This window comes from Symphalangus syndactylus, chromosome 4, assembly GCF_028878055.3.
Source record: "Symphalangus syndactylus isolate Jambi chromosome 4, NHGRI_mSymSyn1-v2.1_pri, whole genome shotgun sequence".
Lineage (NCBI taxonomy): Eukaryota > Metazoa > Chordata > Mammalia > Primates > Hylobatidae > Symphalangus > Symphalangus syndactylus.
The window spans coordinates 86805004-86832749 of NC_072426.2; the positions used below are offsets into that span (position 1 = coordinate 86805004).

Below are 27746 nucleotides of genomic sequence, written 5' to 3' on the forward strand. Positions count from 1 at the left end.
TGGAGGCATGACATTACCTGATTTCAAAGGCCATAGTCACCAAAATAGCATGGTACTGGTATAAAAATAGGCACATACACCAATGGAACAGAATAGAGAACCCAGAAATAAACTCAAATACCTATAGCCAACTGATTTTCAACAAAGCCAACTAAAACATAAAGTGAAGAAAGTAAACCCTATTCAACAAATGGTGCTAAGGTAATTGGCAAGTCACATGCGGGAGAATGAAACTGGATCCTCAACTCTCACCTTACACAAAAAGCAACTCAAGATGGATCAAGGACATAAATCTATGACCTGAAACCATAAAAGTCAGAAATCTTTAAAAGGTGGACACACTAAGCTAAAGACTTTTCTGGATAAATTTAATACTTAGGAAAGTAGAAGAGATTTAGAAAATCCACAAAAAGAGGTCCATGCTACCACCACCAGGTCCACATTGTAATTTAAAGAAATCAAGAGAGACATCCTTTTATGTCAAACTATCAATTTCTTAACTATTTGAGTGTTTACTTACATGGTTTGTATAGTTGCTTCTTCTTATTTCTACAACTAAGAATAAAAAAAAAACTGGTCACTTCTGATACAAATACCATAAAATAAAAGTAGTTGTTAACATTTTACTGATTACTGCTATATAAAATGAGACAAAATTCCATTAAAAAATAATTTTCAATAATTTATAATTTAAATTATCTGGCATGATTAATTTCATAAAGTCAAATCTAAAAACTTAGCTTTTCATTTAGTTTACTTTTTGTTTCTATTACATACAAATGAAAGAATCCTCATGTACAAAAGAAAAGGGCAAAAAAATTAGGCCAGATGAAAAATTTAGCTAATAAAACGTTTAACTCTTGCATATATGAGCCATGATCCATTAGTATTCTCTCATTCTGCATTTACACATAGCTTACTTTAATTATCAGACTCTAAGAGCTAACAGCTCTAAGAACTACTTCCTGATCAGGCACCTATCTCTAGATGCAACAGAATCCCTGTAAGCATCTTGCACCACACTTAGTGGTTATCTACTAATATGTCACTAAAAACAAAACAAAATTAAAAAAGGGTCTTTACACAACTGGAAAGTAACCTATCTTAAATTCTTTTTTCTTTTTATTTTTTTGAGATGGAGTCTCACTCTGTCACCTAGGCTCGAGTGCAGTGGCAGGATCTCAGCTCACTGCAACCTCTGCCTCCCAGGTTCAAGCGATTCTCCAGCCTTAGCCTCCTGACTAGCTGGGACTACAGGCATGTGCCACCATGCCTAGCTAATTTTTTTTTGTATTTTTAGTAGAGACGGGGTTACACTGTGTTAGCCAGGATGGTCTTGATCTCCTAACCTCGTGATCCACCCACCTCAGCCTCCCAAAGAGCTGGGATTACAGGCGTAAGCCACAGAGCCTGGCCTAAATTTTAATGTTAAAATGAGTATACAAACCTAATTGGACATGGTGTCTGCAGCACAAAAAATCATTTTTTTTTTTCCCTAAAAAAAGGCCAGAATAATAAAAGCCCCAGGAGGGACTTGGACCATGCTTTGTTTCCTACACTGCCTCTGCCTTTGATGCTGGAAGGGCCTTGTAGGCAAAAGTTCCTACCACTGAAGACTGAGGGACATGGAGTAGCTTCTCTTTTACTGCTTCCACGCTCTCTAGGTGTGAGAAAAGCCCATGGCTCTGGAAGGAACTGGGAAACACAATTCTGATATGTTTTGATATGTTTCCCCTCCAAGTCTCATGTGAACATGTGACCCTTAATGTTGGAGATAGGGCTTAGTGGGAGGTGTTTGGGTAATGGCGGTGGATTCCTTATGAATGGCTTGGTCCCATCCCCACCGTAATAAGCAAATTCTCATTATGGTATATTTAAAAGATGTGGTACTGGCCGGGTGTGGTGGCTGAAGCCTGTAATCCCAGCACTTTGGGAGGCTGAAGCAGGCAGATCACTTGAGGTCAGGAGTTTCAGACCAGCTTGGCCAACATGGTGAAACCCTGTCTCTACCAAAAATACAAAAATTAGCCAGGTGTTATGGTGCCTGCCTATAGTCCCAACTACTCGGGAGGCTGAGGCAGGAGAATTGCTTGAACTTGGGAGGCGGAGGTTGTAGTGAGCCGAGATCGTGCCATTGCACTCCAGCCTGGGCAACAGAGTGAGACTCCATTTCAAAAAAAAAAAGAGTGTGGAGTGTGGTACCTTCCCCCTTCCCCTCTCTCCTCCCTCTTTCACTGTGTGGAACCACCTGCTTCCCCTTTGCCTTTTATCATGATTGTAAGCTTGCTGAGGCCCTCACCAGAAGCAGATGTTGAAGCCATGTTTGTACAGCCTGAAAATCTTTGAGCCAATTAAACCTCTTTTTGTTATAAATTACCCAGCCTTAGGTATCTCTTTATAGTAATGTAAAAAATGAAGACAAATTCGAACCAGAAATAACTGACTCAAGATGGGCAAAGTCTACTCAAACTATAAAAACAAAGGTTAGAAACTCCCATGTTTTACTGTGCTGCATTACTTCGCATATTATTATAGAACCCTCACCTGTATTCTTGCTGTTTAAGTCAACTGGAAAACTTGGCTGTGTATGGCTTCTTGGCAAATAAATGAGGATTTAACATAACATTAAGGGAAATAAGCAGGAGTAGCGCATGTTTAAATTTACATTACATCAAATGAAAAGGTTAATAACCCAAAAGTTTTGAGTAGCATAAACTTGGATGTGGTAAATGAATGTGGTCAGAGGACTGTGTAAGAGGAGGCCCAAATCACAGATTCAATCCCTGATGATAAACAACTATGTTTTTTAATTTGTTTAAATGAAAACCAAGCTGAAGCCTAAGTTCTATCATTCATCTTTAAAATGTACTCTTTGGAGCAAGGGAAAGGGGATTATAAATAAAGATAAATCCATTAATTATAAATAAAGATAAATCCAAGAATTATAAAGAGAAATCCATGACTCCTCCATCACATGACAAATTAATTGTGTCGATAAAAAGATGGCAAAATGTATAAACAAAAAGGTTACACATTTTCACTATCATAACAACTAAAGGAAAGCATATCACGCATTAAAATAAGACAAGTGAACATGTGAAAAGGTGACAAATTTAAACTAATATGAGTTTTTCTAAATACTTTCTATAACCTGATCAAACAAGAGCTTTTATTCTTTCTCTTGACGGAAAAAACAATGTTGTCTCACCATCTGTTTGAGAGTTCCTCTGGAATATTGTGCTTGCCTCTGGATTGGCAGAAGGGTTAAACCCCAAAGCTATATGCATAGAGGAAGAAAAGAAAAAAAGATGTAATCATTGATAAAAATTTATCAACTCGTTTATTCAACTGCTGCATTTAGGCTATTTCACTATCTCTACTTTTATTCTTATCCATTGAAATGAACGTATAGACATAAGATAGAGCCAGGCAAGATGGCACATGCTTGTAGTCCCAGTTACTCAGGAGGCTGAGATGGGAAAATCACTTGAACGCAGGTCAGGAATTTGAGGCCAGCGTGAGTAACATAATGACACCCTCCTTTATTTAAAAAAAAAAAAAAAATGTAGAGGTAAATGTTGGCTTTGAGTTGTATAAAATCAACTTTGCATAAAATAAATCAAGACAGCAGTAAGTTTTAAAAGACAGGTCTATTTTATAGGCAAAATATAAGATGTATTCTAGAGTTTTTAAAAATTTAAAAAGTAAATTCAGCATATCTGTCACTTCCATGTCATTCTGAGGACACAGAACCTTAGTTCTGTTAAGTAGCTGCCTTCCATACTCATGTGATATCTCTAAGTCTTCACTTCTTCATTAGCAATACACAGGGAGAACATACACAGGCCTTATTTGTATTGGAAAGGGCCAAGTGAGACATACATAAACTGTGTTGTAATCCTAAAGAATGACAATAAAGAGTCATTTTTGGGCTCTCATCCAACACTGCCCATCTACTAACTGGTGTGTAACATCACTCAGAGGCTTTCCTCACATCGCCAAGCAGAGTATAAGTTTACACAAGTACTTACACACTTTGTGTATAAAGGTATAATCAATTAATTCACATAATAGATTTGTTTATTCTAAAGCAATCCTTAAATATCTTGAAAAGTGAGGATAGTACTTCCAAGCTACAAAATCACACTCATAATGAGTCTTAATTATCCTACCTCTTTAAAAAGTAAGAGCCCAAAGTTTAAATAGAAGAGCTATAAGACATTTCCTCTACAGTAATGAAATCTCTGGCATTTAAATGAAACCAATAAGCCAACTGGATTTAATATGTTTATGATGCAATGTTTTCTATTTTGAAAATTTTAGTTTTTATTCAAGAACCATATTATTACCCAGAATTACTTTTACTTAGATTCATCTCTTTGCAAAATTTTAGAGGCAAACCAACTAATTGTTTTCTCTTTTCTACTGCCTCCCATCCCCCACCTCTCCCAGCAGTGTAGAGACTAAAAAACTCCAACTTTCTTTCCTTTTTTTTTCTGTGAGACGGAGTCTCGCCCTGTCACCCAGGCTGGAGTGCATTGGCGCGATCTCTGCTCACAGCAACCTCCACCTCCCAGGTTCAAGCAATTCTCCTGCCTCAGCCTTGTGAGTAGCTGGAACTACAGGCATGCCCCACCACACCCAGGTAATTTTTGTATTTTTTTTTTAGTAGAGACAGCTTTTCACCATGCTAGCCAGGCTGGTCTTGAACTCCTGACCTCAGGTGATCCGCCCGCCTCAGCCTCCCAAAGTGCTGGGATTACAGGCGTGAGCACCAAGCCTGGCCAAAACTCTAACTTTCTTATCTTTGAACGAGATGCTATTGTCAGGAGGGGAAAGGACAAAGGGGGAGCCATGGCAACAAACACTCTTACAGGGAAGGTCTGACATTTTAACCTGCAATCTTCATATTACACATTAAAAGTCTACACTGATGTTTCATGTCTTTTGAAAGTTTTGACCATGAGCCAATCCCCACCTCTCTTTTAGAACAAGGAGGTAAATAAAGTCTGTTAAGTCACCAGAATAAATCTGGAGACACATTTTCTGTTAAAGTAAGAATTTTAAAGTAACCAGAGTTACTAAAGAGCCTCATGGGTAAACTCCTTTGAGAAACCCCAAACACACACACACAACCATTTTTCTGCAGCCCTGGCTGTGACATTTCACACCTTTCACAATTATTTTAAGCACTCTCCTTTTTTCTTTTTTCCTTCTGTGTTCAAATTACAGTTAGAAGAAACTAAGCAGCTTCTATTAAGGTGACTTAAAGCAGCCCATTAAGAATACCATATAGCCTCTCCCATGGCAACCTCTATTCTGATTTTAAATAAGAAATCCCCAAACATTTGAATATGAACTGTCCTGAGATTTAGCTACTTTAACAAAGGAAACAATTAGGCATTTACCTGGTTCCTTCACTTAGGTACCATCTGGACAGGTACAAAGAAAAAATAAGATGGGTACTGAAAAGTTGGGATATTTGAGTTTTCATTGAGAAAAGGAATAGTCCAAAGAAGCCTAAACAAAGTCCCACAGGATAATAGAGCTACAGACAATGTTGTCTCACCATCTGTTTGAGAGTTCCTCTGGAATATTGTGCTTGCCTCTGGATTGGCAGAAGGGTTAAACTCCAAAGCTATATGTATACAGGGAGAAAAGAAAAAAGATGTGATCATTTATAAAAATTTATCAACTCGTTCATTCCACTGCTGCTTATTCGACAAGAGCCATAAATAAATGGTCCCATACCAGCCTGGCAGAATGAGATGAGAGAGCAAGAACTGGGCGATTGGGAGGGGAGGCGAAAAGAAACTGACTGGACTCAGTGGGGAAAGACTAAGGGGTGGGAATGCAAGGTGGAGCCAGCTTTTTGTTCCTGGCCAGCCCCCAGGAAAGCTGGCTACAGGCAGAAAGGAGCTCAAAGTGGGGGATGCCTCAAAGGGAACCTTGGGGGCAGCAGCAGCCAGAGGCAAGCCGAGGGCAGATGGCACCCGTCACCTCCTTACCTTCAGGCATCTCCCGGTCATAGATGTGGTGCATATGGAGGTCCTCACCAACTTCAACAGTCACCTCAGCAGGCTGTACAGCAGCAGCCATGGGCGCTCCTGCCAACCTGTCCCCAACTCCTGCCTCATAGATCTCAGATTCAGAGGGACACACCAACCCCTGTTGCTGGTCAAACTCGAGGTTGACCCTGGGGCGCACACAATAGGTCAGTATGTTCCCCATGGGGTGCCTCTACTGTCTGCCACCACCTGTGCCTCTGCTCACAGGTTTGGCCACGCACTCCGGCTGTCCTAGGCTGAGGCTATGCTGCACTTGCAGAGATGGTCTTGCCCGCTGTTGCCTGCCCACCTCACAGCCCGGCCCCGGGCACCGGCCCTGGCCCCGGCCCTGGCTAGGGCTGCGGGCCAAGGCCCGCACCCTGCCGCCTCCCCTGAGTTGACTTGTCTGGGAGGGTGAAGACCAGCCGGCTTATTTAATAGGTTGTGAACCCAACAAGCGCTGAGACACAACAACTGCCTGAAGAGAGAACAGACGGAGCTCCTCCTCCTTCTGTAGTCACCTACAGACTGAAGCCCACTGGCCCAGGTGGGAGCCCAGGCATGTGGCACACAATGCCCCACCCCACACTTCACAATGCCCTCCCTGACAGCTCACAATGCCCCACCCTAACTGCCACCCCTCCCCCAACAGCTCAGAATGCCCCTGCCTGGGCTGCCCCACCCTGTGCCTTATGATGCTGCTGCTCTCCTGGCCCCTCGTGCAGTGCCAGTGGGACTAAGGTTTTCATTCATCACCAGCTTCCTGAGATTTTAGTTCTAAGAAAAGCACAGGGTAGTTCACTACTTGAAGCCATCTTCCTCTATGAGTTCTATACAAAGCCTCAGTAGAGTGGGTCCCATTAGCAACCAAGTTGAACAACTTTTATTTGCTGACTGAATATAAATAACCTTGAATTGCTGACGGCTTTTGTTAGTAAACACTCCTCTCCTGTCTTCCAATGAGTGGTTGTTTTTGCCTGCAATTTAACCACAGCAATCCCTGGGGCCCTAACTTACTCTCAATAAAGAGTTATGGCTGTGTGTCTTGAATGACCTATCCTGCCTCCACCTCCTTCTCCATAAAATAGAAACCTAACTTGTCCCTCCAAGCTCTGAAATGCTGAAACTTACCAACCCCCTTTTCTCCCCGCTATTTCTTCCTTCCATGGCAGGGACTTTCAGATTTTCTTTCTTTTACTAACAAGGCACTAAGCATGATTTTGTCATACAAAATCGAGAACCATAAAGTGGGTTACCACAGTCCTATTTCAATAAAGATGAATACTCGACATCTGGCAAGTAGTGTGTGCCTGACAGTGTCCCCACTGTGCTATGCTCATTTAACCCTGAGAAACAATCTCATTTTACAGATTTTACAGAAGTTGTTGAGATGGAGAAGGTAAGTAACCTCCCCAAGGTCACATGACTGCTAAGGGTGGGGCCACAGTTTGATCTCAGGTAGTCTGAATTCCCTAATTCCTTAAGCATGATTATCAGAAAGTATAGTAGTCTGTTTTCACACTGATATAAAGAAATACCTGAGGTTGGGTAATTTTTAAAGGAAAGAGGTTTAATTGACTCAAAGTTTCACATGGCTGGGGAGGCCTCAGGAAACTTACAATCATGGCAGAAGGGGAAGTCCTTCAGGAAACTTACAATCATGGCAGAAGGGCAGTAAGTCCTCAGGAAACTTACAATCATGGCAGAAGGGCAGTAAGTCCTCAGGAAACTTACAATCATGGCAGAAGGGCAAGTCCAACTTACATGGTGGCCGCACAGACAGTGGGAACATGTGAAGGAGCAACTGTCAAACATGTATAAAACCATCAGATCTCAGCTGGGCATGGTGGCTCACACTTGTAACCCTAGTACTTTGGGAAGCCAAGGCAGGTGGATCAACTGAGGTCGGGAGTTTGGGACCAGCCTAGCTAATGCAGTGAAATCCTGTCTCTACTAAAAATACAAAAATTAGCTGGGTGTGGTGGTGCATGCCTGTAATCCCAGCTACTCAGGAGGCTGAGGCAGGAGAATCACTGGACCCAGGAGGCAGAGGCTGCAGTGAGCCAAGATCGTGCCATGGCACTCCTGCCTGGGCAACAGAGCAAGACTCCATCCCAAAAAACAAAACAAAACAAAACAAAACAAAATCCATTAAGATCTCATGAGGACTTACTGAATATCACAAGAACAGCATGAAGAAAACTGCCCCCATGATCCAATCACCTCCCCCTAGGCCCCTCCATCGACACATCAGGATTCTGGGGATTATAATTCATGATGAGATTTGGGTGGGGACACGGCAAAACCGTATCAGAAAGTAAAGGTGGAAGTCAAGCTTGGAAGGGAGATGACATTGTAGATTATTATTATTATTATTTTGAGACGAAGTTTTGCTCTTGTTACCCAATGAAATTGTTTCTCTGATTTCATTTTCAGATGGTGTCTTGTAGATGTATAGAAATACAAGTGATAAATGATTCTATTAACCTTTTATGCTTCAGCCTTGCTGAACACTATTTTTTTTTTTTTTTTTTTTTTGAGATGGAGTTTCACTCTTGTTGCCCAGGCGGGAGTGCAATGGCGCAATCTTGTCTCACTGCAACCTCTGCCTCCCGGGCTCAAGTGATTCTCCTGCCTCAGCCTCCCAAGTAGCTGGGATTACAGGCATGCACCACCATGCCCGGCTAATTTTGTATTTTTAGTACAGATGGGCTTTCTCCATGTTGGTCAGGCTGGTGATGCACCCGCTTCAGCCTCCCAAAGTGCTAGGACTACAGGCATGAGCCACCATGCCCAGCCAGATTAGTATATTTTTAAAAGAATTTTTCATATTTTTTTATTTTTTATTTTTTTTTGAGACAGAGTCTCACTCTGTTGCCCAGGCAGTGGCACAATCGTTGCTCACTGCAACCTCCACCTCCTGGGTTCAAGTGATTCTCATTCAAGTGCCTAAGCCTCCTAAGTAGCTGGGATTACAGGAGCCCACCACCATGCTCAGCTAACGTTTGTATCTTTAGTAGAGATGGGGTTTCACCACGTTGTTCAGGCTGATCTCGAACTCCTGACCTCAGGTGATCCACCTGCCTTGGCCTCCCAAAGTGCTGGGATTACAGGCGTGAGCCACCACTCCCGAACAGAACAAATTTTTTTTGATGTGGATTTTAAAATGCCTCCCCTTCTTTCAACATTGATTAAGTCCCTTCTACATGCCACACACTGTATGTGTGAAATAGTCCCAACTCTCAATGAGTGTAGGCAGATACACAAACAAGAACTTAAGGAAGTCAGTTTTCTGAGACCATACTGCTGGACAGTATATGAACCTGGGATACAAACCCACCTCTATTTGACCTCAAATTTGATCCTGGGGTGGTTTTAATTTTATTCTGGGAATTTGAGTCATTGAACCATAAAAAGGTGAAAAGTCTCTGTCAGATGTGTGTGTAGTGGTCTGTACAACAAGGAAGGACTGAAGGAAGCAATCAAACCAATTAAGAGACTTTCTCTAAAGGCAGAGTAATGCTAAGGGCAGTGGCAGTGACAAAAGTGGAGGAAAAAGTCTGTGATCATTTGGGAGACAGAATAGGAAGTGCTTGGTCATGAGATGTGAAAGAAGACAGGAAGTAGAGGGAAAACAGAGCTGCTCAGGCTCTGCTGGGGAAGACTGGGTATGTAGCAGTGCCTTCCTCCTGGCAGAGAATGTAGGAAGAGAAATGGGTAAGGAGGAAAAGATAGTTTTTTACTCTCAGTGTCACATTAAAATGGAACTCTCTGGTCAAAAGTTGAATATAAACCTCTGTAGGCTAAGTCCATTTGTGACATCCCAACATATGTTTTCAAAAATAACACACATACTAAATCAAGCCATTAAGAGTAACTGAGGAAATTTCCTAAAATTTACATGCTAAAAATGTCACCATTTTTCATTTATTACTTTCATGGAGCAACTTTGAATCTATGGTTACAGCAAGTGAGGCATCTTGTATAAAATAAAGCTAATACATGGAAAAAAAGCATTTAAAATTCTATTGTTCTCAGAGAATGGAGAAAGCAACTGAAGCCATGGGCGTGGAGGTGACTGCCTTGACAAGTTGTGTACAGTAAGGAGAACTGGGAAGAAAGAAGACCTAGAGAATAGGGTGATTTACACGGCATTAAGTGAAGCTTGCAAAAGTGAGCACTGGGAGTCAAGAGACGTGTATCAATCAGGAATGGCTGCTCCTGTGAGTTGTTAGAAAGGAGGTGATGCCTTCTTCTCATTTCTATAACAGCAGCACCTAGCACAGTGCCTGTTCAATAGGTACTCAACATGTATTATCCCAATGCAGAGTCAAATTCTGCCAAGAGGGCAGGAAAGCTACAAATCAGCTATGGCAACTTAGTGATTGGGCTTGTGTGTGTGTGTGAGCGAGCTGGATGTCAGGCAGTGGGTAAAGTAGTGAACTGGAGGTGAGAAAACAATGACACAAACTCAGGGCTTCTTTTCCCAAGTATTTGGCTGAGAAGAGAGATGTAGTATTAAAGGGAGATATGTGGTAAAGGAAGCCTTTTATTCCAAGATTCAACAAAAGTGTGAGTATACTTCTATGTTAAAGGGAAAGAGCCAAAAGAGAAAACACATTTTTGAGGTTAGAAGAGAAGGAAGAATGAATGCAGAAGGGCCCCAAAAGGCACAGGTGCATGCAATCCAGATCAGGGACAGATTAGCTTTGGACTCCTACAAAAGCAAGAAGGGAGAAAGGACCATGTGACTCTAGAGATATTTCTGGTAAAGGAAAGGTTTAGGAAAAGATCTTTTGATGACCTTTATTTTAACAGACTTTTTTTTTTTTTTTTTGAGATGGAGTCTTGCTCTGTCACCCAGGCTGGAGTGCAGTGGCACAATCTCGGCTCACTGCAACCTCTGCCTCCTGAGTTCACGCCATTCTCCGGCCTCAGCCTCCAGAGTAGTTGGGACTACAGGCACCCGTTACCATGTCCAGCTAATCTTTTGTATTTTTAGTAGAGATGGGGGTTTCACCGTGTTAGCCTGGATGGTCTCGATCTCTTGACCTCGTGATCCGCCTGCCTTGGCCTCCCAAAGTGCTGGGATTACAGGCGTGAGCCACTGCGCCCGGCTACAGACTTAAAAAACAAAACAAAACAAAAAAACTACTGTGGGAAAAAGGATATTATGTATAGAAAAGTCTACACTTCTTGATACAACTAACTAAAAAAAAGCCTGATACACCAAACAAAACCCAAATAATGTCTTCCCTAAAAGTGGGTAACTTGAAAAGCAATTCGAGTAAAAATCAAGGAGTTCAATTATAAATAAGTATATCAACAAAGTGAAAGATAGGTTTTATTTTTCCCACAAGAAGTTAAAAGAAATAACAGCAACTTTAGAGGAAGAGGAAAAAATAATAAGAAAATTATTTGCAGTTGCAAAATGTGTGAATATTTACAAACTCTAACATATAACTACAAAACGGACGAGAAGAATCATCATCATAGGAAGCAAAGGGTCATTTCGAAAATCAGAGGAGGGATGATGCATATTTTATTTAATTCTGTGGAAAAAATTTAAGTAACATTTGAGGACAAAAATAGGTGATATGTTGAAATGCGGGAAACCACAGTGGAAGGTAAAAGAATTCCAGAAAGCTCAGTTTCAGTAACCAGTATCTAGTAAAATCTTCAGGACCTAGAGGCTACAATCTGCATTAATAGTGTCTGAAGACCTAGAAATGTCATTAAATACCATTTTGGATAATTCTTGTAGACTTGAGATGATGTCTATTTAAAGTTACAAAATAGTGCCTGTATTTCTGTATTCATTACAGAAAACAACTGGATATGGAAAAGAAACTAACATGCTATGCCACAATCTCTAAAGAAAGATTAGGGAAGTTTCAGCTTAAAGCAAGAATAATCACAATAAAGTCTTACAACCCTTTGCAAGCATATAGGAAAAACATACAAAAAGTTTGTAATCATCTTTTCTTAAGCTAAGAGAACAGAAAAAAACAAGAAAAAATAAATTATAAAATGAAACTTTGGTTTAGAGGTAAGAAACATTTGATGACAGTCAAGAGATCAGGGTTGTACAGTGTATTATGCGAATGTTGTGGCTTATTGGTTTCATCTTGGATATCATAACCTGACATTTTGTAAACGTGATTTTTCATGGGAATTTTTTCAGGTGCCATATAAAGTCCTGTCCCAGTAGAAGTGAATAATAATCTTCCATATTCTTGAGATATCTTAATGAATGGCATCTTCTACAGTCTTCCATTGTTTAGTCCTTGGAGATACACTCATTAGTGACTGTTAAGGTACCTGAGTTATTAGGTGCCTGTAGACTATGCCCAGTGACATGTGCATTAGATACATGCTCCCTAGCTGCGCTGACACTGACTGAAGCTGTGAGGTTTCACAATGACATGTCAGCCAAATACATATGCTCAGATTTACCATTTATCAAGAGGTCTTCACACTATCAATTATGCAATTATCATTCTACACACAGGCAGTGATAAAGGGAGTAAAAAACCACAGCCATAGCTCGGGAGACCAATGTACCTCCAGAAGAGTCCTGTGGGTCCAGAAGCCCTTTGGATGCTGGTCAGAGGCTCCTCTTGGGCAGAGATCACAGCAGCAGCCAAGAGGTCTGGAGAAATCCTTAGAGTTCTCATGGACAAAGCTTGTGAAGGCATCTTAGACAAGACCTTGTCTTTGCTGGTTTTATGATCCTCTGCAGATGGGTCTATTCTCATTATCTCAGCCACCTTTCACTTCCTATCAGTTCAGTTCAGGCCTCTCATGATCCCAGGCAGCAGTAGTTGTTATCACGTGAGTTCATTCATATATGTTTATCTTTTTGGGGATCGGGGGACAACTTCACTGTGGACTTAATTCTACTGGAGATGAGTGACCCCATTTTAAGACAACAGGATCACAAATTATTATCACATATCATCAGGGCAGACAATAGCTACTCCCTGGGGCTGAAAGCAGGTAACTCCATTTATTCTGCAAACATTCTGTCTTGATTATGGTGCCAGTTGCTGCGAGGGATTTCCTTTCCACCACCTGTTTTTCACAAGGTTTGAGTCTGAACTGCTAACATTCTACTGATTTGTGGGTGAAGGGACTGACTGCACCATCCTAGCCTGTTAGAGCCCTTGCCCCAATACTTCCACTTTGTTTTCCACCTTGTCCAGAACTACAGTCCATTAATCCCCTCATTTTCTCTCTTAAGAGAATAAACAGGCCAGGCGCAGTGGCTCACGCCTGTAATCCCAACACTTTGGGAGGCCGAGGTGGGTGGATCATCTGAGGTCGGGAGTTCGAGACCAGCTTCACCTACATAGTGAAACCTCATCTCTACTAAAAAAAAAATCACAAAAACTAGCCGGGCGTGGTGGCAGGTGCCTGTAATCCCAGCTACTTGGGAGGCTGAGGCAGGAGAATCCCTTGAACCCGGGAGACGGAGGTTGCAGTGAGCCAAAACTGTGCCACAGCACTCCAGCCTGGGCGACAGAGCAAGACTTCCTCTCAAAAAAAAAAAAGAGAGAGAGAGAGAATAAACAACACATCTCACGTACACACCCACATCCCTCTTACCCCAAATACCAAACACACAAAAATCTAATCTGTCTCCTTCTACCTAAGCAATTTTAGATAGTCACTTTCTCATAATTACCTTAAGCTCCCTGACTTGCTGCTCGTCCTCTCTCTGGCAAAATCTCATCCCTGGATGAGCCCCACTTTGTGTTTGCTCAATGACACCACTCAGCTGAACCAGAAAAAATATCAAAAAGTGGTCAGAGATATCATCATAAATTCAAATTACTTACACAAAAATTGGCCCTAAATGTTTCTAGAAATCAATAAAAGTTTTGTTTCTCCAATGACATCATTTCTTCAGAAACCCAACATGTATAACCTATTTTTTCTATGTTCTTCTAACATTTATTCAACTTCTCTCATCTGATATGTTGCCAAATCATTCAAAGAGAATATATATCCCATTAGGCAAGAGCCGACCATATTCTCATCACCTGAGAAAATAATATGCACAGGATGCGCCCACCTCACCTTTCTCAGCCTCATCGTGTCAGAAAAAGTACCCCTCTTTTTGTCACAAGGCAAATCTGAGATAAAAGATTTAGATGGCTTGTAATTCCAGCACTTGGGGAGACCAATGCAGGCAGATTATTTGAGTCTAAGAGTTCGAAAGAAGCCTAAGCAACTTAGGGAAACTGCATCTCTCAAACAAATACAAACCATTAGCCTAGCATGGTGGTGTGGTGGCACATGCCTGTAGTCCAGCTACTCAGGGTGGGGAGCACTGAGGTGGGAGGATCACCTGAGCTGGAAGGTTGTGGCTGCAGTGAGCCGTGATCACGTCACTGCACTCCAGCCAGGGCAACAGATACTTTTAAAAGGATCTTCTCTGTTAAAAATAATCAAATAAACAGGTGGCCATGAGGCTGAGGCGGCGGCAGTGCACTCAATTCCTCCTTAAATAAACCAAAATTTGACTCAGTGTAAATAATAAAAGGAAACTTAAGCTTAACCAATCAGAAACCACCAACTAACATGTAACTAGAGACTTCCCACTGTAATGTTCCAAATGAGGCCACTGCTCCACTTTACCCAATCAAGTATTTTATTTTTCTTCCACGTTCACCATATAAATTTCTTCCCCCACCCTCCCTAAGCCTCTCTGTTGGACCCCTGAGCTGCTTGCAGTCTGGAGCTGCCTAGTTTATACATTTCTGATGCTCAAATATATTTTCTAATGTTTCAAAGTGGCTCTGGTATAGGAGGTTGTTGGTGGAGTGACCCGAGAGTGTACAGGAATTGAGGCCATATGAGACAGGAATTGAGAGTGTACAGGAATTGAGGCCATATGAGATCTCTGGACTCTGCATTCCATTTTACTGTACACTCAAAACTACTCTAAAATAATAATATATCTTTAAAAATCTATAACTATCATGTAGCCCTTTTCAAGTCTCCAACTGGTTGGAGCCAGTTCGATTAAAGCTCAGAAAAAACTGGTTAATAAGCTAGTTCTGACCCAACTGGCAAGAAGAGGCAGGAAAGACCCAGGTCAGGGGAGTATATTGCACATGCATGCACCAGGAAACTGGAGGAAGCTTGGAGGCCCTTTAGCCTGGTCCTGAGCCTGCTGAAACTGCAGTTACAGGCACAGATGCCTGGGGCACCAATCTGAATCTGCCAACATCCCAGGCCACACGAAGACAAATGCGCAGAGTCTCCTCTGCGATCAGTAGCTAAGGATGTTAGGCCATGATTGGACTAGGATGGGAGATGAACTGAGAACTATAGATTCTGTAGGCTTTTGTTGTCTCTTCCCACCCCAAAGCAACAAGTGATGAACACACACACACACACACACACCCCACAGTGACTAACAGGATCTCCCTCCAGGGAATTTGCAGAGAGGGGAGCAGAAAACATCCCAGGAGCCTTTCACAGCTACTTCCTTGAGCCCCCTTTCAGACAGTGCCGTCTAGACCTGTCTCAGCCCAAGCATCACCACACTGATATACAGAAGCTGGCATCCTTACCTGAAATTCAACATCAAGAAATGATCTCTTCTACTCAACACTGATAGAAATATCTCTAAGCAACGTCCTCATTGGCAGGGGTGGAGTGGGGGAGTTTCTTAGAAAGTGAGGCCTCTGCCTACCACCTAGAGAACCTGGAAATTTCCATCTGTGCCACAAAGTCCAAATCACTGGCCACTGCCCCAGTGTATGGCAGATTAGAACATCTCTCCATTAGATCTGGGTTTCTATTCCATTGAGTGAAACGGCTTTTCTATTACAGGAACAGAATAAGGGATCAAAAGGGTCTTACAACTGAACTCCAGTGTACAGTCTGCACAGACACTAGGCTTGTGCAAATATGACAGCGAGGTCCCAGGACCCTTAAGCCAGCTCAATGTACTGAGTTTCAGGAAACAGTGAGATACATTCAGCAAAACAGTGGGCTTCACACTGAAAGAAGTCAATCCAAGTAAACACACATCACACATCACACGCACACACGCACACATATACACACACACCCCTGCAGACACTCTAGTGGCCAATAGGTCCTCTCACCAAGAACCTGCAATCAGGAGAGCAGAAAGCCTCCCAGGGGTCCACCACTGCCCTTTTTGGAGCCCCTTATCAGCCAGCCAGCCCCAGGACAGCACTGTCTGATCCTGGTCCAGCCCAAATCGCCATCACCCTGTGTTGTGGGAGCTGGCCACTTCACCAGAAACTCTGTGTCAGAAAAATTTCTCTTCCTTTTATGTCCGGAATTGGTGGGTTCTTGGTCTCACTGACTTCAAGAATGAAGCCACGGACCCTCGCGGTGAGTGTTACAGCTCTTAAGGTGGCGCGTCTGGAGTTGTTCGTTCCTTCTGATGTTCGGATGTGTTTGGAGTTTCTTCCTTCTAGTGGGTTCGTGGTCTCGCTGGCTCAGGAGTGAAGCTGCAGACCTTCGTGGTGAGTGTTACAGCTCTTAAAGCAGCGCGTCTGGAGTTGTTCGTTACTCCCAGTGGGCTCGTGGTCTCGCTGGCTTCAGGAGTGAAGCTGCAGACCTTCTCGGTGAGTGTTACAGCTCATAAATGCAGTGTGGACCCAAAGAGTCAGCACTAGCAAGATTTATTGCAAAGAGTGAAAGAACAAAGCTTCCACAGTGTGGAAGGGGACCCGAGCAGGTTGCCACTGCTGGCTCGGGCAGCCTGCTTTTATTCTTTTATCTGGCCCCACCCACGTCCTGCTGATTGGTAGAGCCCAGTGGTCTCTTCTGACAGGGCGCTGACTGGTGTGTTTACAATCCTTGAGCTAGATACAGAGTGCTGATTGGTGAATTTACAATTCTTGAGCTAGACATAAAGGTTTTCCAAGGCCCCACCAGAGTAGTAGCTAGATACAGAGTGTCGACTGGTACACTCACAAACCCTGAGCTAGACACAGGGTGCTGATTGGTGTGTTTACAAACCTTGAGCTAGATACAGAGTGCCGATTGGTGTATTTACAATCCTTGAGCTAGACATAAAGGTTTTCCAAGGCCCCACCAGAGTAGCTAGATACAGAGTGTCGACTGATGCATTCACAGACCCCGAGCTAGACACAGGGTGCTGATTGGTGTATTTACAATCCCTGAGCTAGACATAAAGGTTCTCCACATCTCCACCAGACTCAGTAGCCCAAATGGCTTCACCCAGTGGATCCTGCACCAGGGCTGCAGGTGGAGCTGCCTGCCAGTCCCACGCCGTGTGCCCGCACCCCCAGCCCTTGGGTGGTCGATGGGACTGGGCGCCGTGGAGCAGGGGGCAGTGCTCGTCGGGGAGGCTGGGGCTGCACAGGAGCCCACAGAGGCGGGGGAAGGCTCAGGCATGGCGGGCTGCAGTCCCGAGGCCTGCCCTGCGGGAAGGCAGCTAAGGCCTGGCGAGAAATCAAGCGCAGTGCCAGTGGGCTGGCACTGCTGGGGGACCCAGTACACCCTCCCCAGCTGCTGGCCTGGGTGCTAAGCCCCTCATTGCCCGGGGCTGGCAGGGCCGGCCGGCTGCTCCAAGTGAGGGGCCCGCCAAGCCCACACCCACCCAGAACTCCAGCTGGCTCGCAAGCGCCACTTGCAGCCCCGGTTCCCGCTCGCACCTCTCCCTCCGCACCTCCCTGCAAGCTGAGGGAGCCGGCTCCCGCCTTGGCCAGCCCAGAAAGGGGCTCCCACAGTGCAGCGGTGGGCTGAAGGGCTCCTCAAATGCCACCAAAGTGGGAGCCCAGGCAGACGAGGCGCCGAGAGCAAGCGAGGGCTGTGAGGACTGCCAGCATGCTGTCACCTCTCACTTTTACAATGATGAGGGGGAACCTTCAGACAGTGTCTGATTAGGGTGGGTGGAGGGGGGGTTTCCCAGAAAGTCAGGCAGGGCAGGGCTGAAGCCCTCTGGGTTACCTGAGTGCTTTTGATATGAAGGCAGGTAAGACTGGACAGGTGGGGATGTTAATGAAGGGATGGACTAGGGTGTGCTGAAGAACTCCACTTGGGCTCTGCACACCAGGGAAAATGACCATAAAACATCCCATCTTCACTGCTCAGAGAAGGCTAGATCTGCTGTGAGCTAGAAAGCCATGTGGGGGCAGCTGATGAGTCATCAAAGGGGAGAAATCTGAGAGCCATGTGCTCCACAGGCCTCTGGTCCTTGTTCAGGCAGCAGGGCACTGTGAGATGTGGCTCCTTGGTCCCTTCCAGCCACCACCTTGATTGCCTGCTGCAGGGAAAGAGACTGAAGCCCAAGAATGGGGTCTTGCTCACCATAGGATGATGGCTCAGTGTGCAGAGCTGAGCTATGCATGGCCCAAGAGGCAGAAGGTGGGGATGACCCAGGCTGAGCTGCGGGAGCCAACTGAACATGTACTTGCTAAGAAGCTGTGGGCTAAGATGCCTTGGGACCCCAGTCTGGGTCTAGAATTGTAACAAAACAGGCTACTGGTAAAAGTTCTTGGGAAGCCAACTCACTTTTGCTGTCATCCGTGGGCAAACATACCAAGCCTCACCACTTCCCACTCCCTCTGAAAGCCACCTGCCCCTCTGATTGACCACACCACAATGGTGTCACTCTGTAAGGCACAGGTAGACAATGCATCCGGCCATGCACACTCCAGGGCCCACACATGTCCAGAATACACTGGTTCTTGTTGAGACTCCACTCTTCCAACTCAGACAAAAGCTCCCCAATCTCCTCAGCCACTCCCAACAACTGGAGGCCTGAAAACTTTCATGCATGCCGCTACGGTCTAAAGCACTTGTGGCGGTTTTGATTTTCATTTTCCTGATAATCAGTGATGTTGAGCACCTTTCCATATGCCTTTTCACCAACTGGATGTCTTCTTTGGCTAAATGTCTATTCAAATCCATTGCCCATTTACAAATCTGCTTTTTTGTAGGCTTCTTGATGTTTTTCTCTTTTTTTTCCTATTTATTTATACAAGTTCCTTAGGTACTTTTTTAAATGATTTTCAATTCCACTGCCCAGTTATAAATCTGTCTTTTTTTTTTTTTTTTTTTTTTTGAGATGGAGTTTTGCTGTTGTTGCCCAGGCTGGAGTGCAATGGTGCGATCTTGGCTCACAGCAACCTCCACCTCCCAGAGTTAAGCAATTCTCCTGCCTCAGCCTCCTGAGTAGCTGGGATTACAAGCATGTGCCACCATGCCCAGCTAATTTTTGTATTTTTAGTAGAGACGGGGTTTTTCCATGTGGGTCAGGCTGGTCTCAAACTCCCGGTCTCAGGTGATCCATCCACCTCAGCCTCCCAAAGTGCTGGGATTACAGACATGAGCCACTGTGCCCGGCCAATTATCCCTTTTTGTGTTTTTTTGGGGGGTGGGGGGAAGAACAGAGTCTCGCTCTGTCACCCAGGCTGGAGTGCACTGGTGTGATCTCGGCTCACTGCAGCCTCTGCCTCCCAGGTTCCAGCGATTCTCCTGACTCAGTCTCCCAGGTAGCTAAGATGATGGGCATGCAACACATGCCCAGCTAATTTTTGTATTTTTAGTAGAGACAGGGTTTCACCATGTTAGCCAGGCTAGTCTCAAACTCCTGACCTCAGGTGATCCGCCCACCTCGGTCTCCCAAATTGTTGGGATTACAGGCGGGAGCCACCACTCCCAGCCCCATTTTGTGTTTTAACATCAGTCAACACTCCTATTTTAAAATAATAACAATGAATGGCGGTACCTTAGAACAAGGGAATTATACATCTTTCTCTTGTCGTAGTGGAGACATTTTGTCTATAAAATGTTATTCACGGATGAATTCATGAGAACATTACTGTGAATTTTAAATCCATATACAAGTGTATGCTCATTCATGAATATTTCAATAAAATAAAACTAATAACAAAAAAGAATTCCAGACTTGAAGCAGTTTCAGGAAAAAGGAGTTGGCAGTATGAAGTAAAATAGCAAAAAATGTTTTTTTTTAAAAAATGGGTATATTTGTGTCTACAACTTTTTTTTCAATTATAGCATTAGACAATGTGTATATATATACATATATAAAGCAATGGAAGTAGCATTGTTTTCATACTAGTCTAGAATATTAAAATATATGTAATATGTGATCAGCAAAATAATGGCCCCCCAAAGGTGTCCACAGATTCCTAGAACCTTACATGAAAACGGTACATCATGCATGTGATTCAGGTAAAGACCCTGACATGAGGAGACTACCCTGGTGCTGTGGAATGAACGTTGTGTTCCATCAATGTTCATGTGTTAAAATCCTAACCCTCAAGGTGATGGTATTAGGAGGTTAAGCCTTACGGGAGACTCTGCCCTCATGACTGGGATTAGCATCCTTATTAAAGGCACAAGGGAGCTTGTTTGTTCCTCTCACCATGTGAAGACACAGCAAGAAGGAAACCTCTATGAGAAAGCAGACCTTCACCAGACACCAAAACTGCTGCCACCTGGATCTTGCACTTCTCAGCCTCCAGCGCTATGAGAAACAAAGTTCTGTTATTTATAAGCTACCTGGTCTAATGCATTTCCTTGTAGCAGCCTGTATGGATTAGGACAGTGGGCTCATGTGGATGATGACGGTGTCTCCATTCAGGACTAAGTAAACACAAGTCCTTAACGGTGGAAGAGAAGGGGGAAGGAAAGAGCCACAGAGACATGTGGCCATAGAAGAAGGGTCCATGAGATGCAAGGCTGCTAATGGTGAGAGTGGAGAAAAGCCCAAAGCCAAAAAATGCAGGCAGACTCCAGAATGTGGAAAAGGCGAGACAAAAGATCCTCTACAGCCTGTAGAGATGAAGGTAGCCTTTCCAACACCTAGATTTTAGCCCAGTGAGATCCACATCACACTCTGACATACAGGAGTGTAATAAATTTGTTTTACACCCTGACATGGTGGTAGTTTGTTGTAGCAGCAATGGACTAGTAATATATAAATATATATATAAACACACACACACACACTACCCCCCCACCGCACATTCACACACACATAACTATATATATATATCCTGCCCTTCAAAATTGAAGCAGATAAACTATACATTAGCACTAACTTAGCTGGGTGTGGTGGCACATGCCTGTAGTCCCAGCTACTCAGGAGGCTGAGAGGGAGGATCACTTGAGCCCAGGAGTTTAAGATCAGCCTGGGCAAACACACTGAAGCCACATTTCAAAAACAAACAAACAAAAAACACAACAAATCTTTGATTAAGCTCATTTCCCAAATTTGAAGAGGAGACAATTATTAGATAAAGAGGAGAAAAGAGAAAGGTAGAGCTGCTGACTTCTGTGGTGGAAGCACAGGCACAGGCCCAAACATACTCCTGTCCTCCTGGCTTTCCTGTCCCTTCTCATAAGGGACACAGGAACCTCTCAAACTGAACCATGGATCACAGACCCATACTCAGAACTCAATACAGTTTTGTTCTATGATTTTTTATATATCTGTGTCCTTGTTTCTGCCTCCCATTCCCAACTCCCTTACTCTAGTTAGAAAAAAATGACTATTACCAAATATGAGTACATCCTCATGTACTAATGCCAACTGATCACCAGCTGGTTTTCTTCTTTTACAAAGTCATAAATCTTTAGGCTTTAACACATCTTCCAAGCAACAGAATGTTATTTTCCAGTTCATTAACACAAATTCTATATTTAAAATGAAGACTTCACAAGTTGATTTAAATAACATATTAACGAAAATAGACTGGCCATGGTTCAAACTGACATTTTAATTAAATGTGATGATAGGTTGAGTAACCTAGCAGTACTCTAAAATGACTTTTGGTTATGGCTTTTTCCATATTATGTTTAGGCTGAGGCATCCCTAAATGATTCAATCGTAATTCCCCTTCTTAAACATGAGATTTATCTTTACAAAATAATTTATTTTCTTAAAATTAAAAGCTAATTCTATAGTTCATGCATACATAATCTCAGTAGATATCAGCTGTATGTGTACACACATACATATAGGTATTTGTATATACACACATTACATAATTAAAAAAAACTTATTAGTAGGGTACCACCACGAAGACAAACAGGCTTTGTGTAATGTGATGGAAACACAATTGCAGGACAAACAACAGGCTGCTGTGAGGGCTGTATTTACCCTTTCTGCTCTAAGACTTGGAAAAAAATTCGATAATGGATATTTAATCCCCATAACAGAAAATTTAGGGTGCAGAAAACTTCCCACAATTTTTATAGACAATGGCAATAGAAAGGCATTCAATGCAGGGAATACACAATGTGACAGTATACAAAAATAAGGAGGTTGATGGTTTAGATTTAGAGACGAGAAAGAAATAGTAGATGATGTCATAATTCTCCTTTTATGGAGTTATGAAAATTCTTCATTTGATATATGGTCAGGTGCTTTCAAATGTCAATGAGAAAAATATTTAAAGGAAGAATCAAATCTAAGACGTAGAGAGATCTTTATAAAAGTGACCTTCAGGCCAGGCACAGTGGCTCACACCTGTAATCCCAGCATTTTGGGAGGCCCAGGTGGGCAGATCACGAGGTCAGGGGATCAAGACTATCCTGGCCCACATGGTGAAACCGCGTCTCTACCAAAATACAAAAAATTAGCCAGGAGTGGTGGTGTCTGCCTGTAGTCCCAGCTACTCGGGAGGCTGAGGCAGGAGAATCACTTGAACCCGGGAGGCAGAGGTTGCAGTGAGCTGAGATAGCACCACTGCACTCCAGTCTGGTGACAGAGCAAGACCCCATCTCAAAAAAAAAAAAAAAAAAAAATTTATTCTAATTAGGTATAATCATCAGCACATTCTTGAGCACAACTATGCACACAGGCACTTCCGCATTCACAAGTCATGCTGTGTGCACACACTGATGCCCCTAGATTCCTTTTTTGAAGACATGGTGTCTTGGTGTGTCACCCAGGCTGGAGAGCAGTGTTAGGATCATAGCTCACTGCAGTCTCAAACTCCTGGGTTCAAGTGATCCTCCTACATCAGGCTCCTGAGTAGCCTGAACTACAGGAATGAGCCACCATGCCCAGCCAATGTTTTCATTTTTTTTGTAGAGATGAAATCTTGCTACGTTGCCCAGGCTGGTCTCCTGCCTTGCCCTCCCAACATGCTGAGATTACAGGTGTGAACCATTGTGCCCAGCCACTGGATTCTTTATTAAGAAGAAAACTTGTTTGCTGACATGTAGGCAATGAATTGATGAATAGTAGTTCATAAATTACTAATTTACAAGTCAATATAAATGAGTTGAGTAAACACAAAGTAACAGCATAAATTAATAAACAGCTTACGACTTCAAGTTTCTTTTTTTCCTTTAAAATGTAGCTCTGACAGAGACTACTACTTGTCCATTCCATGGAAAAGTCAGAGATGGTTAAAATGTCAGAGGTACACTTACTAATACCTTGCTGCCTTTTGTGTAGCTTCCTTTCAGTACTTCACCAGTTGGGATTGACACACATCTCCAGCTGGGTTCAGGAGCCAGACAGGAGCACACAGAATGGGGAATCCAAAGCCATCTCTGACACTAAAAGCAATGAAAACAAAAATAACCAAACATATTATCAAGAAATGAATAAGAGATCGATATCAAATACAGTAAGAAGAGAAGAAAGCATTTAATCTGCCAGGCTTTCATTCTGACAAAATAATTTACAACACGCATGTCTCTATGTGACATGTGTGAATAGAAAAAGAAGAGGTGACAATAGAGTAAAGGATTCCTCTTCCAATTGTCTGTGATCTATCCAACCTTTGTTACAGGTCAGAGAGTTCTCCAATTTATAAATAAACAACAGAGATAATGTGGCAACCAGGACACAGAGACGTACTGAGAGTACCGCTCAGCTCTCTGTCTAGGCCTGATTCTGATGATCCCTGACAATGAGCGCTGTGAAACTTACAGCAGATCAATACACATACACACAAACACACAAAAGAGATACTTCATAGGCAAAAAGCACCAAAGATATAAAATAAAATGCCTGAAAGACCATAAAACGACTTCTGATGAAATGCTGTTTTCATTTTGCAGTAGTAAAATATTCACCACCAAACCTACAATTAGCTTAAAAATTACAGTAAGTACAGTACTTTTGGATCCCATCTCCAATTCACACCTTATCAACATGTAATAATCACACTGTAACTACAACAAAGCTGGATGGACTTTATATGCTGAATACAACTTGTACACTAAGAAGGAAATTTTTTGAAATACTGAGAATACAACATTTGTATGCCATGCTCTATTTCACAAGTTAAAAGAAAATACAATCATTTCTATTTTTAAATGTATTGAAATAAAATACAGAAAAGAGTATTCTAATACCAGTTAACATTAAGAGAATATAGCTCTAAACCAAAGATCTTGGATCTTCTAGAAAGACAAAATCAATCGGTATAAATTTGGGTAAGAAAAAAAAATTAAGAGATCAAGAAAGGAGAGAAGACATTCGCACAGAATCATCTCCAAAAATGGCTTTCCGACGCATTCGACCAGTTTTCAAGTCCATTTGTTTTTCCTCCTTTGGCATCAACAGCCTATATTACCAAGGAAATGCAAAATAATTCAATTTGTACATTAATCAGCTAATCTAGAAGTGGCAATATAGTCAATGAAAATACAAAGAAACAGAAAATGTCAATGAATTGCTTAAGATGTTTAAGATGACGTAGTGTAGGGAAAAAATTATCTGATAAACACTGGAAGAGTTAACAAGCAAACTCAGGCATGGTTCCCTAACACCACACTTCAAAAGAACTTACAGAGAGAATAAAGGAATAACCGTTAAAAAAAAATCGAATTTTAGAAAAAAATTGCTGAAAAGGGAAGTTAGTGTTTTGTAGATCTTCTGGAAAACTGATTAATTTCTAAGCTAAAAACACATGATCCTTAAGAGAAATGGCTGAGTCCAGGCCCAAGGCAGGAAGAGGACAAAATGAGCCTGGATCCTCTTGTTCTGTCAGAAAGTAAGAAATGCTCAAAGACTAACAGAGACAGTTGAAAGGGCACAGGAGACAGGCTGAAGGCTCCCGCAGCCGAATCTGGGACAGCATAGGCATCAGAAAGAACAATGACAGTGATGGAAAATAACCCATGGAATAAAATGCAAGTGCATTAGTCAGCAGTGATACCAAAATAAAGGGGAGAAGAGAAAGCTCTTTGTTAAAAATGCCAGGTAACAAACGTAGAAGGAATGACAGAGGAATAACATCCATTTTAAGTCACCAGTGCCATAACTGATAGAGAAGATCATCAGGGGGCTAAAATCACTGGATGAAAGAAAACTATATGAAGCTTTTTAACGTAGCACAATAGATAAAAGTATCAAAACATAAATTAGAAAAAACTAAAAATCATACCATAAGAGATGGATAAGTTAGAATACAGGAATGACAGGCCAGGCATAGTGGCTCACATATGTAATCCCAGGATTTTGGGAGGGCAAGTCGAGAGGATTGCTTGAGCCCAGGAGTTCAAGACCAGCCTAGGCAACATAGTGAGAACTCATCCCTAGAACAAAACAAAAAAAAAATATCTGGGAGTGGTGGTGCACTCCTGTAGTCCTAGCTATTTGTGGGGCTGAAGTGGGAGGATCACTTGAGCCTGGGAGTTCAAGGCTGCAGTGAGCCAAGATCACGCCACTGCACCCCAGCCTGGGAGACAAAGTGAGACCTTATCTCAAAACAAAAACAAAAACAAAGAAACCACAATAACAAAAAAAATTGGTAACAACAAAATCATGACTACATAAAGACTGTATAGAAAAAAATGCTCAGAATATAGAAATAAAATTATGTATTTTACCTGTAACTATATTAGAAGAGAGTATTCTTGTAGACAAGGATGACTAGAAGGATACGCAAAAATGAAAATAGCTAATAACACTCATTATGTCAGGCACTGTGGTAGGCAGTCTATGCACATTGTAACAAATTACATACTACGTTATCTCAAAATATTCAGATAAATTTTACTGGGAGTCATAAATCAATACAACAAAATCAATGTTTTGCAAACATCCACTAAGCATAAAGGTATACAAATTCCCAACCCAGGCTGAAAAATAATTCACTTAAGCCACACATCAGTGGAAACCTACCCATGGGAGATAATACAACATAATCTAAATAAAACTTTCAGAGACAAGGCATGTGGCTTCTGGACAGCCACAAACTCCCTGACTCTGCTCTAGTGTTTTGGCCACCAAAAGAAAGTCAAGTGGCATCAGGTCTCTTAAAAACCAAAAAAGCAACCTATGGAAGATGGCGTGGTATTTGAGGAATATTTGAGGTCTGTTGAAAAATGCATCCTGTATTTTTTTTTAAGATAAGACTCCCTCGTAATGTCAGGTAAGTGAAGAGCCCTCAGAGACACATGCACACACAAAGAAAAACAAAACAACACAGAATGAATCCCACCAAAATGTGTTATGATGGCAGAATTACGGGTGATATGATCTTCTGTAATATATCTTTTTATTAAAAATAGAAAAAAAGCAGACTTATCCTTGATTATCTACAGCCTCTGACCCAAGTGGTTTGGAATCGGAAAACAGCATCACTCGACTTGAAGCCATCTTGGCATCAATGGTGGAGTAGGTGGAGATGAGACTCTAGACCAGCTCATGGCTGGGCCCCACCTCGTCCTGTCAAGGCCACCAAGAAAGGGCACGTGAGGAAAGCACAAAGATCCTGGAGAGACACTGGTTTCACTCAGTTTCTCAAAATTATCTTAGACACATTTCCTGAGAACCTTTCTTAATGCCACAGAAACCAGAGAAGAAAATCCTTACAACAAAGCTTGAAATGGATCCCCATCTTCATTAAACTTTTCCAAAGCTCAGTGAGTATATAACCTGATAACCTAAACACCTAGCTAGAAAAACCTCAGTTCCAGTGCTACAACAATGCTAGCTTTTCTAACATTTTTAAATAACCCTGCTTTTAACCCAATAAAATTCAACTACAGAACTAAGAAATAAATATTGGAAATCCACTTTAAAATAATGAGGAGACCACTGTGAATGAGAAAAAGAAAAAGACAAACGAGCGCTGGAAAGCACACTGATTTTGTAGAAACAGAAATAAGCCGTGCAGGTGCCACACTGGCAGCAGTGCCCATGCTGGGGCCACGAATCAAGGAGGCATGGAGGACAGGACTCTTCTGCTTGGTACAATGAAAAAAAGGTATTCTTTTTATTCTACATATTGACAATATGCATTTGGGCCTTTATTATAAGTACAAGAGAAAAATCTTCAATATATAAAAGCTGACTACATTACTTTTTTGGATTAAAAAATAGATTCTAAAAGAATAATGAGAGTTCAGGGCATTGACTCCTGCCTCACTGATGCCTGAAAACCGTGGCTGCCACCAAGGTCAACATAGACAGCGTCTTTGTCATACAGCACACCCCCAACTCCAGAAAGAGGCACATAAACCAGCTGCTCCTTATTTAAACAGCACTTCTTTTGTTGTTCGGGAAGAACTCAAGGGTCTGGGAGGAAACTGACGTCACTCATGGCAAAATCTTCTACCCCTGGAAGACAGGACCCAAAAAGCCAGCTTCAACTGACAAGAAGTCAGTAACTATCTACTGTTGACTGGGGGGTTAAAAACGATCCACAGTCCAAGGGCTTAACCCATGACCCTAAAGAAGGG

General features: G+C 42.5%; 3 protein-coding genes across 5 annotated transcripts in view; 1 reads left to right on the forward strand and 2 right to left on the reverse strand.

Moving 5' to 3' along the window:
• Nucleotides 1–6645, reverse strand: part of LOC129480911 (arf-GAP with GTPase, ANK repeat and PH domain-containing protein 5-like) — a 31566-nt gene extending 24921 nt beyond the window's left edge. The window contains exons 1-4 of one of the 3 annotated variants that reach the window (XM_055275457.2): nucleotides 6009–6638; nucleotides 5570–5638; nucleotides 3209–3277; nucleotides 521–555 (exon numbers count right to left, since the gene is read on the reverse strand). In XM_055275457.2, coding sequence (XP_055131432.2) covers nucleotides 521–555; nucleotides 3209–3277; nucleotides 5570–5638; nucleotides 6009–6231 — 396 coding nt within the window. In that variant the 5' untranslated portion in view covers nucleotides 6232–6638. Of the gene's footprint in view, nucleotides 1–520; nucleotides 556–3208; nucleotides 3278–5569; nucleotides 5639–6008 lie in introns of all 3 variants that reach the window. The other 2 variants (XM_055275459.2, XM_063638120.1) reach the window with 2 other exon arrangements.
• LOC129480910 (arf-GAP with GTPase, ANK repeat and PH domain-containing protein 5) overlaps nucleotides 1–27746 on the reverse strand; it is a 273520-nt gene that overhangs the window by 238336 nt on the left and 7438 nt on the right. Inside the window, exons 6-7 of the mRNA XM_063638115.1 lie at nucleotides 25445–26730; nucleotides 23484–23606 (exon numbers count right to left, since the gene is read on the reverse strand). The gene's annotated coding sequence lies outside the window, so the exon portion shown is untranslated. The remainder of the gene's footprint in view (nucleotides 1–23483; nucleotides 23607–25444; nucleotides 26731–27746) is intronic.
• GLUD1 (glutamate dehydrogenase 1) overlaps nucleotides 1–27746 on the forward strand; it is a 225577-nt gene that overhangs the window by 177411 nt on the left and 20420 nt on the right. The window lies entirely within an intron of this gene.